Source organism: Perognathus longimembris, chromosome 9, assembly GCF_023159225.1.
Source record: "Perognathus longimembris pacificus isolate PPM17 chromosome 9, ASM2315922v1, whole genome shotgun sequence".
NCBI lineage: Eukaryota > Metazoa > Chordata > Mammalia > Rodentia > Heteromyidae > Perognathus > Perognathus longimembris.
In genome coordinates this window covers 8,005,483-8,018,769 of record NC_063169.1, presented here as the reverse complement: position 1 = coordinate 8,018,769, position 13,287 = coordinate 8,005,483, and the positions used below count along the sequence as shown (strand labels likewise).

Below are 13,287 nucleotides of genomic sequence, written 5' to 3'. Positions count from 1 at the left end.
GATTGGTTAGGCCAGTGATCCCGTAACTAGAAACAGTACACTGGTAAAAGAAATGTGTTCCATGATTTCAGATAGGAAAGGAAGATTGCATATTTGTCTACAACAGGTCTACAGAAATGCTTTGGCCAAGTAACTGTGGTAAGAATGAAATAACTCTATCTCAGCTTGATCAAAAATTATAAATGGCAATGGCAGATGTTTGTTGTTAATTAATAAAGTGACCTTTAATTAAAGCTTACCTATACAAAGTTTGATTCAATGAAAGTGTGCGTGTGCGTGGACTGAGGCTTGAACTCAAGGCCTAGGTGCTGTCTCTTAGCTTTCTCCCTCAATTCTTTATCCTTTAAGCCACAGCTCCACTTCTGACATTTTGGTGATTAAATGGAGATTAGAGTCTCCCAGACTGTCCTGCCTGGGCTGGCTTTGAACTACAATCCTCAGATCTCCGCCTCCTGAATAGCTAGGATTATAATTGTGAACCACTCTTGGCCAGCTGGATGAAATACTTCCTCAGTGGTACGTGTGGAGAATCCTGGTGTAAAACGATTGATGGGTGAAAGACTGAAAACCCCAGACCCCACTCCAATCACGACTGTGAGCAGTCTGTGAGCTTACTCTAGCAACGAATCACTAACCTTCAATAGAAATGGTTTTCTGTCCACAACTACAGTATACACATAATGATAGCCATGATAAAGCTGGAGCTGGAGAGCTACAACATGACACTCACAAAAATAGTAGAGAATTTTCTTAGCATGGCCAAGGACCTGAGTTCAACAAACAAGACTTTTAGCCAGGCACAGGTAGCGCATGCCTGTAATCCTAGCTACTCAGGAGGCTACTCAGAAGCTATTCATCAAGATCGATGGTGGTTCCAAGTCAGCCTGAAGAAGGAAAGTTTATGAGACTCTCATCTCCAATTGGCCACAAAAATAAAACCAGAAGTGGAGGTGTGGCTCAAGTGATGGAGCACCAAGCACACAGAACAAAAGGAACTAACTCAAAAGTACTGAGCAGCCAAGCTTAGGGGCTCACATCTGTAATCTTCACTACTCAGGAAGCTGAGATTCTGAGGATCCTGGTTCAAAGCCAGCCCAAGCAGGAAGGTCTGTGAGACTTTTATCTGCAATCAGCGATCAGAAAACCAGAAGTGCAGCTGTGGCTCAAAGTGGCAGACTTGAGACAGTGCCGAGGCCCTGAGTTCAAACTCCATAACCAACAACAACAACAAAAGCTTTGAGCAAATGTCTAGAGAAAGGAGCGATCAATTAGCACTGGAGGCAGAGCTTGTAGAGGATTCAGATCTGAGGAGAGGGTAAGATTTAAATAGTCACATCACAGGAGGTGAACTTAGTTATTCCAGATTAACTGGTATCACATTTCACTAGATTTCGTTCCTGTGACACAACGAGGTAGTTAAATAGTTAAAGGCCACTTGTCAATCAATGTTTCAAATAGGGGCTGGGGATATAGCCTAGTGGCAAGAGTGCCTGCCTCGGTATACCCGAGGCCCTAGGTTCGATTCCCCAGTACCACATATACAGAAAACGGCCAGAAGCGGCGCTGTGGCTCAAGTGGCAGAGTGCTAGCCTTGAGCGGGAAGAAGCCAGGGACAGTGCTTAGGCCCTGAGTCCAAGGCCCAGGACTGGCCAAAAAAAAAAAAAAAATGTTTCAAATAGAAACTAGCCCCCGAAAACATTGCCTCTACGATGAGGGGGCTAACCAGGGATGTGACAGGAGCACCAGATCATTCCGGAGAAAGCTGTAGAAAAGGTGACCGCGCCGTGAAGGTCAAAGTCTCCACCCCAACCGCCGCACACTTCTGAAGAAGTTCATGTCCCCCTCCAGCTGCCTGATGCTATGGACTATGTGAATGAGCGAGCATTATCATACGTACATATTCATCGATTGGATCCCCGACAGTGGGAGAATAAATGATCCTGTACTGCTGAACTGGCCCGTCTGCATGATCCCAGGCTACCGAGAGGCTGTTCGTGGTCTCATCGAAGACCCTCAGGTTCCTTGGTCCACTTCGAGGAACTAAAAAAAACAACAACACAGAATGTGTGTGTGTGTGTGTGTGTGTGTGTGTGTGTGTGTGTGTGTGTGTACTGGGTCTTGAACTCAGAGCTTGGATGCTATCTTTTAGCTTTTTCCCTCAAGGCTAGCACTCCACCGCCAGAGCCACAGATCTGCTTTTTTGCTGGTTAGCAGGAGATAGGAGTCTCATGGACTTTCCTAATGGAAGCTTGGCTTCAAACTTCAATCCTCAGACTCCGGAGTCGCATGGATTACAGGTGTGAGGCACCAGCGTCCAGCCATAACACAGGAGTACTTGTGGCTTTCCTGACAGCATGACCAGCTCTGCTAGCTTAATATTTAATGAAACCTGGAGGCCAAAGTGCTCACTTGGTGAGGAAAACTGCAGGGCAGAACAGAGAAACCCCTCTTCCACTCCTTACCCACCACTAATGCCCCATGGGGGATAAAAAATGACCAAACTCATTCATCACACAAGACTGCCATGAACTACAGATCTCACTGGGATGGGACCCAGGGAAGTCCAGGCAGAATTCCAGGCTGACATCACCCGAGGAGAACTCTCCCCAACATCCCTTTCTCTCCACCCACATGGACTCCTCACTCCTGGCAAGAAGCCATGCCAATCTAACTAGAAGCAGGGAGGGGTGCAGGACGGATTTCAGCCTCACGTGTTCGCCCCTGGCTGGGGCTGGGGTTCCCCTCTCCATCTGAGTAGAGAGCCACAATGTCCACGGAGTAGGGCGTGTCAGGCGTCAGCCTCTCCAGATGCACCATGCGGGTATTTCCCGGCACCACCATCTGCAGAGGAGAAAACGTTCAGCTCTACCTGGCCGTGAACCAAAGGCTTCCTGAGCCTTTGGTTAGTCAGCATCGTAACCTCTGAAAGGCCGAGCCCCAACATGTCCGAAGCCACGCGGCCTTGTCCCTGTGGCCTGCCAAGGCCGCTCTAGGTGCCATCGGCCCTCAGCGCTCCCTCTGCAAAGAACTCGGGTCAGCCTTAACTCTTCCGTGCTTCCATTGCCTCGCACGTAGGTGCCTGAGGAAACTTCTCCAATACAACTTCTAGGGATAACAATAGTTACCCAGAGAACATCCTGACGGTTACACGCTCCTGGGAGAAGGGGCTGCCTGCCTGGCCAGATGTTCACTTTGTTAAGGTAGAAGCAATTCCACAGGGTGGGTAAGGATAACTAAATCTGGCTTAGTCTAAATCTGTCTGAGCAATGAACACAAGGACAAGAAGACCAATACTTGTACTGAAACAACATGTTGCTCATTATCATTTGCTAATCGTGTGTGTGTGTGTGTGTGTGTGTGTGTGTGTGTGTGTGTCTGCACGTGCATGTGAGCGCATGTGTGCCGGTACAGGGGCTTGAACTCAGGACCTCTTTCTCTCACTTGGCTTTTTTGCTCAAGGCTGGTGCTCTTTCACTTGAGTCACGGTATCACTTCTGACTTCTTACTGGTTAATTGAAGATAAGAGTCTCACAGACTTTCATGTCCAAGTGGGGTTTGAACTAGTATCCGCAGAGTACAGGTGTGAGCCACCACCTGTCAATCTTTGCTTTCTCACTATTTATCTTTGCAAAAACCTGTACGTTAAATTAGCCTATACATTGATTTTCCCCTTAAGATATTCTAATACTCTTTCTATTCACCTTATAATTTCCGATTTGTAAATTATTCTAATTGCAAAAGTGAATTGAGTTATGACTTGAAGAAAGACTGTGATTTCTAAGAGCCAATAAAGGCACACTTTGGGCATATTTTCCTAATGAGGACATTTTCACCTTATAATAAAAGCCCATAGCAACAAAGTCTGGCGATTTGCACGTCTTGCTGAAGTTTTTTAATGCATGACTAATTTGCCTGTTCCCAAAATTCTTTGTCTTGAGTAACTTTGTAATTGACATACCTGTCTTCATTCATCACAAGTAATCACTGAGGAATTCTACACTGATGTGTTTGTGGTTTGTCTTCTCACACGCTATCCAACATGACTCATGCATGTGCCGACATCCACTAGTGCATGCAGTTTATGACAAGCAGTGATACACCAATAACCGGCTTACTACTCCCAGCCGGCTGCCAGGGCAGAAGTCAAACAGAATGCACAAAGTTCTTGTGATGACAGAATGACTTACAGATTCTGAGGGTCTTGTGCCAGCCACGGGAGAATACACAACGCGATACTGCTGCACTGGCCCAGGAGCGGGGTCCCAGCGGACGTCCAGGCTATTGGGTGTGGGGTTATACACTTGCACATTTCTTGCAAGACCTCTCACCACTGAGGAAATGAAAGCCAATGCCTGTTTCTTAAGTCTGATTACACACATCAAGCTTTTCAACACTTTCCCACAATTAACACCGTCATAGGAGAAAATGGTTCCCCGCTTTAAACTTCTCTCCATGCACAAAAGCACATTAAAATGCTCCAAAGTCACCCAATTCTGGTGTTGAAAGCATATGTCCCGGCCATCCCAGAGGACCATGCGGAGATAATCACAGGCAGGAGAAGAAGGTTCATAAGGAGGTTTAGTAGTGGGGCCATAGTTCCCACGGGAGAGGGAGCTACATGGCGTCTGCACCTTATCCAGGTGGCAGCTTCTCTCTCCGGGGGTAAAGGGGAAGTCATTAGGTAGTGAGTAGGAGTGGCTCATTAGGTATGGGTGGATCTGGGGGCTAGTGGGAGGAGCTGAGGACCTAAAGCTAGGGAAATGCTAACAGGTGTATGTGTGGATGGAGATGGAAGCAAGCAGAACAAGTCAGGGAGAGTAGAAGAATTGGACTGTATAGAAAGAGACATGGGATATGGGAAAGAGAAAAGGAAAAGAAACTTCAGCTTCCACAGAACATGCAAAGAGGAAGGATTTTACATAGCCTGCCTTCTAAGGAAAACCTGGTAGAAACAATGAGAACTTATGTAAAATCCAGTCAGCTAGCTTCAGTCATTCTTGCTGCATTCAACAAATAGCCACAGAATCACTTCTGTGATTAAGAAAAAAGGCACACGGAGACTGATATAAGACACATTCACTTCCCAACTTCCTTCCACAGGGACTTAGAAAAATCCATGCATTAAATGCATACTAACTCCAAACTATAATAGTATCATCTCCCTAAACCACTAATCTTTCACCAAAGGAAGCCACTTATACCTGCCTTCTTCTCAGAAAGTATATACTTAAAACACAAAGACCTAATTGTAAGTATGGACAAAAGCTTTTAACAGGACTTAAGAGCAAGTAATAAAAACATTTCGTCTAATTTTTCAAGACATTCAGGGCAAAGAAAATCACATGAAATTCCTTTAACTCCAAAAAGCACTTTACCAGCAAACTAGAGAAATGTACAATCAAGTAATAGATTTCAACAATTTAAACTGTGAGAGCCATTGCAAAACAGGGCTTCACACAAACTTAGTAGACAAAGCATAACTCAATTAAAAAAAAAAAAACTTTGCATGCTGATACTAGAGCTTAGACTCGGGGACTCGTGTTCCCGTAGCTTTATTTGTCCTTAATACTCTCACTGTACTACTTGAGCCATACCTCTACTTCTGGCTTTTTGCTGCTTCACTGAAGATGAATCTCAGATTTGTCTGGCCTGGCTGGCTTCAAACTGTTATCCTCAAATCTCAGCCTTCTGGATAGCTAGGCTTACAGGCCTAAGCCACCAGTGCCCAGATCAATGAACTGTTTTGTGTTTTTTTTTAAATGAAGAATGATAACTGAAATTGTGCACTTATAATACACTAGTATATTCACATTTATGAATCCACAAACTAGTCATTTCAAAATCATGCCGTTGGAAACTTGTGAGTTCATTCACCAAAAAAAGTGAACCACCATCAGTGGTGTCTGAGAGATAAATTAGGGATAATAGTTTTAGGTTTTTAGTTTCCCCATTCTGATGCTTTTCATGAGCCAAGATGGCCTTTCCAGTACAAGTTCACTTCCTGCTTTCTTACTCACACGTCCGTCCAGTATCGGAGGTGCGGCCCCCGTCCCCCTCGGTGTAAACAGGAACCACGGTGATGGTGTACGGGGTATCTGGCTGCAGATTCCTAAGAATGGCATAATTGGTATTCCCGGGGATTGGCACCTAAAGATTTGAGTGAAACACAGAGCCTTTGATTTGGGAAAACGTGGAAAGGAGAGAGCACTTCCAACAGTATCATAGCCGTTGCTTTCAAGTGAACTGTGGCCCCAAATAATGATTGATTTATACCCCTTACTTCCTTTTCTAGACTGACTAATTCTCCCTACCACCCATCCCACCATCTTCCCACATCAAGTACTGGCCCTTCGTGGAGTACTGCTGCGTTCATACCAACTTCTTCAGTTCTAAGGCACATCGATGAACTCCTTTAAGTCACTCAGCTGTGGTTTAGCCAAACTACTCATTTTCACCACAGGAAATACGTACCAGTTCCTCTGCTCCTCCGGCTGTTGGCGCGTAGAAGAGCTTGTACTGCCGAGGGTTTCCCTCCGCGTGGTCCCAGCGAACGCTCAGGGTGCTTGTAGAAGGGTCGTAGACCCTCAGGTTCCTCACAGTGTTCAAAGGCTCTGAAATGCAGAGAAATCACTTAGCGGAGGCCAGGCGCTGGTGGCTCCCACCTGTCATCCTAGCTAGTCCGGAGGCTGTGACGATCACAGTTCAAAGCCAGCCAGCACAGGAAAGTCTATGGGACTCTTAGCTCCCATTAACCACCAGAAAACTGGAAGTGGAGCTGTGCCTCAAAGTGGTAGAGCGAGCGCTAGCCTTGAGCTGAAGAAGGAGCTCAGGGATAGTGCCAGGGCCCTGAGTTCAAACCCCACTACTGGTACAAAAGTAATAAAAGCTGTAAGGACTGTGGTGCGACTTACTGGTCTTGCCTCTTCCGGTCATCCTGCCGCCCTCCCCATCCGGATACAGGGAGGACACAGTGATCGTGTAAGGAGTGTCCGGCTTCAGCTTCTGCAAGACCACACTGCTCTGCCGTCCGCCTATGGTGGTCTAGGGAGAAACAGGGTTGACGCCCGTTAGCTCATCGCGTTCTTGCCATCTCTCCATGCAGAGAGAAAACGCTCCTGCTACGGAAGAATCCAGGGAGCCCTTTGCCAAGTCCTGCAGTCATGTCCCACACCGAAGGCCTCCTATTTCTCCTACCTACGGTATCGTCATAAATGTAACATGTACACCTCAGATTAAAGAATGAACTCCAAGATGTACATCGGTGACTGTCTCCATCATCGGAACCATCGGTTTCTTTGAGAAATAAATACATGGAGCCAGACAGCATAGAATTCTTTGAACGGAGAAGCTTCCCACAGAGGAATAAGTCTTTCACATTCACCCAAGTTGGTGCATGCGGCTATCACCATTCATTCTTTCACTGAGTGGTAAATGATTGCACAGAAAGAGAAATTATTTCTTTTCTTATCCTCTAGCCCATCAGAGGATACATAGATTGTTTACACCTTTGGCTGTTACAAATCAAGTTGCTCTGAACAGCATTAAATAAATGCATACATGCATGCATACTTCAATTGAAATAAAATAAAAACATAAGTAAAATTAAATAAATTGGTGACGCTGTATGATTCTAGAGGCGCCACAGAATTCTGTATTGTTCTTCCTTTCTTCCACATGTTCTTGATTTGGCATAGAAACACATTAAAATGATTCGGCCAAAGATCTCTAGCTCTTAGCATTTCCTCCGAGCACTGCTGCTGGCACAGTATTCCCTGGGGAGCGAGGTGGGCAGACCCTTTGCCAAGGGTGGGCCGCACATCCCAGAGCATGGCCGGGAACCACACGAGAGGCACAGAGCTCCTCAGCTCCCTCCAGTTAGGGAGTTTGAAGGTTCCCATGCTCATTGCTTGGGGCCATCTAGCTTTCTTGTTGAAAGAAAATTTGTACAATTTGTTAACAGTCTACTGAATTCAGACATTCGTGCCCTACTAATTAAAAGCACATGAAAACGGCATTCTGCCCACGAGAAGCACACCAGGAGATGGCTGGATGCACTGGTACCAACCAGATGTTCTCCGCGGACACCCATCCACCCACAGAGACAAGCTCAGGGAAATGTTACAGTCATCCTCCATAGACACAGGGGGACAACAGCAGCCAACTTCAAGAATAATGAATGTCTGACATTATAAAGGAAGTGTCAATGTTAGTACAAGCCGTATTTAGGAAGCTTTGATTTATAATGAGTAGGGAATGATCTGTTGAGGAGAACCAGCCTTACAAAGTAAGCCACGGGGCAAGTACTAACTTCTCCCATCCACTCTCCAAAGCCGATCTGGCATTATTGATTCATTACTTTGGGTTCTTCATCGGCCGGCATTAAGATGGAGTTGGAGAGCTTCTCATCCAGCTGAACGCATTTAGCAGGGGCAAATAGTGACCTTTGAACCTCACAACTCAACCTCTGGGAACATCTCTGAACCAGGAAAAAAGGAGACCTATTTGCTAGAGCTCAGAAAGTATGATGATTGAAAATTAAAAAAAAAAACTCATATGTGTGTGCAGGAGATGTTATCACTTCACCCATGCACGCGCCTACACACACACACACACACACGTACATAGATATATACATACATATATGCATACATACATACACACATACATACATTCACACAGGCATACATGCGTGCATGCGTACTTATATTCATACATATACACATGTATACATATACACATACATACATATCAGTAAAGTTCTGGACATTACTGAAATATTTGAAATAAATCTGGAGGTATTTCCATATTTGTGTGGGTATCATATTGTTTCTGGACCTAAGAAATCTATGTATGTCTGGTCACGCATCTTACAAAAGACAAAGATGGTAAAACCCGGACACACTGCTAAAGTTAGTGAGGTAACTGGACAAAGGCTCTAAGGAGTAAGGAAGAATGGGAAGGTACAGAGGATGACAACTGCGATTACAGTTCCATCATCCTTCTGGTGAACTTCCATTTGAGTAGTATAAAAATGATAAATGCCAAAATGGAGAGACAAAGGGTAAAATGTGAACCAGTGCAACAGCAATACTGACAAGACAATATGCTGTAAACTAACTGTACAAGTCGTGGAAGGGTGGGGAGGGACCCGAGGAGGGGGGAAGGTAGGAGAAAAACGAAGGAGGAGGTAAAATGTTTGATAAGAAATGTACTCACTGCCTTACAAATGTAACTGTAACCCCTCTGTACATTACTTTGACATTAAAAAAAAGTTTATAATAAAAAAATGATACATGTTGGCAGATACAATTTCCAGGCATAAAAATACTAGATCTAGATAGAAGATGCTATGTAAGGGAATTGATCCAAATCCATCATACACAGGTGTAGAAATACCACAGTGGAGTTCCTTGTATAAATAATGTATGTTAACACAAGTACTTGCTCTTTTCACTCTAATGACAAGCTTATAATTGAGAGAGAGAGAGAGTTAGTTCTGGGGCTTGAACTCAGGGCCTGGGTACTGCCCCTGAGCTTTTTTCACTCAAGGTTAATCCTCTACCACTTGAGCCACAGCTTCACTCGGGCTTTTTATGTCTGTTTGTTTTTGGTAGTTCACTGTAGATAAGAGTCTCATGGACTTCACTGACCGCCTGGCCTTGAATGAGATCCTTGGTTTTCAACCTCTTGAGTTGTAAGGATTACAGGAGTAAGCCACTAGTACCCAGCTTGAGCTTACAAATTTTTTTTTTTTTTTTTTTTTTTTTTTGCCAGTCCTGGGCCTTGGACTCAGGGCCTAAGCACTGTCCCTGGCTTCTTCCCGCTCAAGGCTAGCACTCTGCCACTTGAGCCACAGCGCCGCTTCTGGCCGTTTTCTGTATATGTGGCGCTGGGGAATCGAACCTAGGGCCTCGGGTATACCGAGGCAGGCACTCTTGCCACTAGGCTATATCCCCAGCCCGAGCTTACAAATTTTAAGGAAAGAGTTTTCCATGTCTACAATGAATTGTATCTTAAGCAGAAGCAAAACATTAATGACTAAAATCTCCAGACTTTTTAAAACTAACTTCACAAAAAGATACCCTATGACACGCAAAAACAAAGAGATTGGGATAAAAGAAAATAAACTTTATAAGTAAGTTTAGCAAGGTTTCCGTTCTTCATTAGGTTAGATAGACGGACTGAGGCCCACATGGACTCAACACCTCTCTAGACGTGGTGGATCATGGAGCACTCATTGTTGGTGAGAGATATATGGGTACTCAGAAGTGAGTGCCTGAAACTTTGAGGCTACTATGAAAAGCATCACTTGGTCTCCATGACAACTGCGTGGCCCAGTGCCAGCTGGAGTCCATGGAGTCCCTCCAACATGGGAACTCCCGCATTCCTCAAAAAAGAAGTATGACTGAACACTCAGGGAGAAAGAAAGTTGGCGAGCAACAAGTAGAATTTCTCCAAGTTAAAGGTTTGCACAAAAGAACTTACCGTTTGCTCATTTCCGTCCCCGGTGGAAGGCTGGTAAGTGATTCTGTATTTCTGCACACGGCCACTGGCAGGGTCCCACTTAACAGTCAAGCTGTTTGATGTTGCATTGTAGACCTGGAGATTTCGTGGACCACTTTTGGGAGCTGAAAGATGGCAGTTGGCAACAGGTTAAGCACACACAACCATGCCTCCCCACTGCACACCCCAAAGTATGTGTGGTTCCCAAGGAAACCAGAAGAATTGTGGTGGACAATTAAATGAAAGCCTCTAAGGAAGATGGTCATTGAATCTTCAATGACAGCTCGGTACAGACAGAAAGCATGAACCCCCCCCACAGAGTGAAGGCTCCAGACTTAATAGACTGTGAGAATCGACGAGCGTGGGACCTCAGAAGGGGACTGACATGTAGAAGAGGTGGCATGACAGCTCATTTCTCGTAGGATAGCACAGAAAGAAGGCCGGGAATAGAGCCTTCATCACCAGGAACAGAATAGGCTGGGATCTTAACCTTGAACGTCTTCTCTCCATAATGAACAAGAACATGAACGCCTCTCATTTAAGTCATCTAGCCTGACATTTGTTATAGCAGAGCGGGCTACCTAATACCTTCTTCAACCAACACACATAAAACTATTTCAGCAAAAAGCCTGTTTACAAGAGGCCCTGGTGAAAGGTGGAAAGGAAGAGCGTGCTTGCAAGAATTCACTGTATATATCACAGAGTTGAGAAATATAAAGGGAGGAGTGGATCCAAGGGGGGAGGGGCTTGAAGACGTCGAAGCGATGACACAGATCAAAATGCATTATACACATAAACCACTTTGCTAAAGGGCAAAACAAATTCAATATACGACCTAAAATTAAGATAAGCAAGGCAAGGGTTAGGGGAGCACGTTGAAAGGAGTTGATTAAAATGCCCTGTATTCATAAACTGCTTCAGTGCATGGCAACTCCTTTGTGAAACTACTTAAAGATATTAACAAAGGATATTCAAAAACAGAAAGAGGCCCTGATCAACACTAGTCAATGGACTGTTGGTAATATATTTTAGGGTACTGTTCATTCACTTGTTATTTGTTCATTCAAACACCTCAGCCACCGAAATCCGTACCTTGGGTTGTTAGAGGTATCAGGCGCACTAGAAGAAAACAAAATTGGGGAAATCGTATTAGTAGATCTGTGGATCTGGTTTGCCAAAGTTCGCTTTACGATGTCACCGTCCAGAGTGCAAGCTGAACACCTACGTGTGCGCTCGCTGCCTGTCAGATCGTCGCTCTCCGCCTCGTCAGGGTAGATAGCAGTGATGGAAACTTCATAGAGAGTGTTGGGGTTCAAGTTCTCAAACACCAAGGTATTTTCATCACCATTTAAGATGGTCTAGGAGAGAGAGGACACACGTATATGCACACCAAATCAAGACTGGCAGCCTGGCCAGGACAGTCCAGAGCACTTTCATCTCCAATTAATCACCCCCACAAGAAAAACAGAAGCCAGACGTGGAGCTGTGGCTCAAGCAGAAGAGCATTAACGATGAACAAAACAGTTCAAGGACAGCACCCAGGCCCTATCTTTAAGCCCCAGAACTAGCACCAAAAGAAAAGAAAAGAAAAACGAATTCTTTTATGCTATCCTTATCAATGGCATTTTGTGGGCATCATTTGGAAGAGATGCTCCTCCATTCCTATGCTCATATGAAGCCAGAAATACCTAGTAGGAAGCTAGGGACATAGTTCAAGTGGTAGCGCCTCAGCCTAGCAAATGCAAGGCTCTGAGTTCCAACCCCAGTGCCACCAAAGAGAAAAAGAAAAGAAGTCACTAGTAGGAAAACATACCTACCTGGCCAAAAAGTACAACCTATTTCACTCAGGCTTTCCTAAAATTAAATGGCCAGAGATAGGAACAGAAAGAGAGAAGGAGATAGCTAGTATTACCTCCATTTTATCCGAGCTGCCAGGTGGAGCCCAGGTGATTCTGTAGAGAGACACGTCGGAGGCGCCATGGTCCCAGGTCCCCCGGAAGCTCTCTGGGGTGACCTCAGTGAGCCTGAGATTGGTTGGAGCTGGAACAGGTCCTGTCGCAGAGAAAGCGGGACTTCGTTTTTAACTCTGAACTACAAATTTAATTTAGTAGACTGGAACAGCTTTGTTTCATTTTTAATGGCCATGGGGAAAAGTGAAGGAATGCATTTGGAACCAACATTTTACCAATTCAGTTCCTTTGGAAAAATAACTTCAGCTACTCAGGAGACTGAGACAAGAGGATCACAGTTTTGGCAGAAGTTAGTAGCCCCTGTCTCATAAACAAGCTGAGTCGGTAATTCTAGCTATTCAGGAAGCTGAGATCTAGAAGATCAGGGTTTGAAAGCCAGTCCAGGAAAAAGGTTTCCATGGCCCCGTCTCCAACAATAGCTAGCTCAGCACAGTGGTGCACACTTATCATTCCAGCTATGGTGAGTGGCATAAATAGGAAGATCATGGGCCGGACTGGCCTCAGCTAAAGTGAGACCATATCTCACAAATAACCAGAGCAAAAAGGGCTGGAGGCGGGACTCGGGTAGTAGAGCGTCTACTTAGCAAACACAAGGCCTTCGGTTCAGTCCACAGTACCACACACAACACTGGTCATAATAATTAAAAATAATTTCACCTGTCATTTTATATCTTTTTTAATGCAAAGATTAGAAATACTTAAATTATACATCCAGCTCTCAGTATGCTTTTTTGAACACTGCTGGCTCTGGACTTGATTATTTGGATTTGGTTATTACACGTTGAACTCTCGATTTCCTAATTATATACTGAGC

At 44.8% G+C, this 13,287-nt stretch overlaps 1 protein-coding gene and 1 long non-coding RNA gene across 6 annotated transcripts in view; one reads left to right on the top strand and one right to left on the bottom strand.

Annotated features, from left to right (window-relative positions):
- The window catches only part of Col12a1 (collagen type XII alpha 1 chain), a 124,974-nt gene that overhangs the window by 45,034 nt on the left and 66,653 nt on the right, over positions 1–13,287 (bottom strand). For all 5 annotated transcript variants that reach the window (XM_048353681.1, XM_048353680.1, XM_048353682.1 and 2 more), the window contains 10 exons: positions 12,416–12,555; positions 11,729–11,861; positions 11,596–11,622; positions 10,486–10,628; positions 6,912–7,041; positions 6,472–6,611; positions 6,018–6,147; positions 4,188–4,330; positions 2,712–2,841; positions 1,898–2,040 (listed from right to left, as the gene is read on the bottom strand). In XM_048353681.1, the coding sequence (XP_048209638.1) occupies positions 1,898–2,040; positions 2,712–2,841; positions 4,188–4,330; positions 6,018–6,147; positions 6,472–6,611; positions 6,912–7,041; positions 10,486–10,628; positions 11,596–11,622; positions 11,729–11,861; positions 12,416–12,555 (1,259 nt within the window). The remainder of the gene's footprint in view (positions 1–1,897; positions 2,041–2,711; positions 2,842–4,187; positions 4,331–6,017; positions 6,148–6,471; positions 6,612–6,911; positions 7,042–10,485; positions 10,629–11,595; positions 11,623–11,728; positions 11,862–12,415; positions 12,556–13,287) is intronic.
- The window catches only part of LOC125357045, a 30,890-nt gene continuing 20,829 nt past the window's right edge, over positions 3,227–13,287 (top strand). The window contains exon 1 of the long non-coding RNA XR_007212051.1: positions 3,227–3,373. This is a non-coding gene — a long non-coding RNA (uncharacterized LOC125357045). The remainder of the gene's footprint in view (positions 3,374–13,287) is intronic.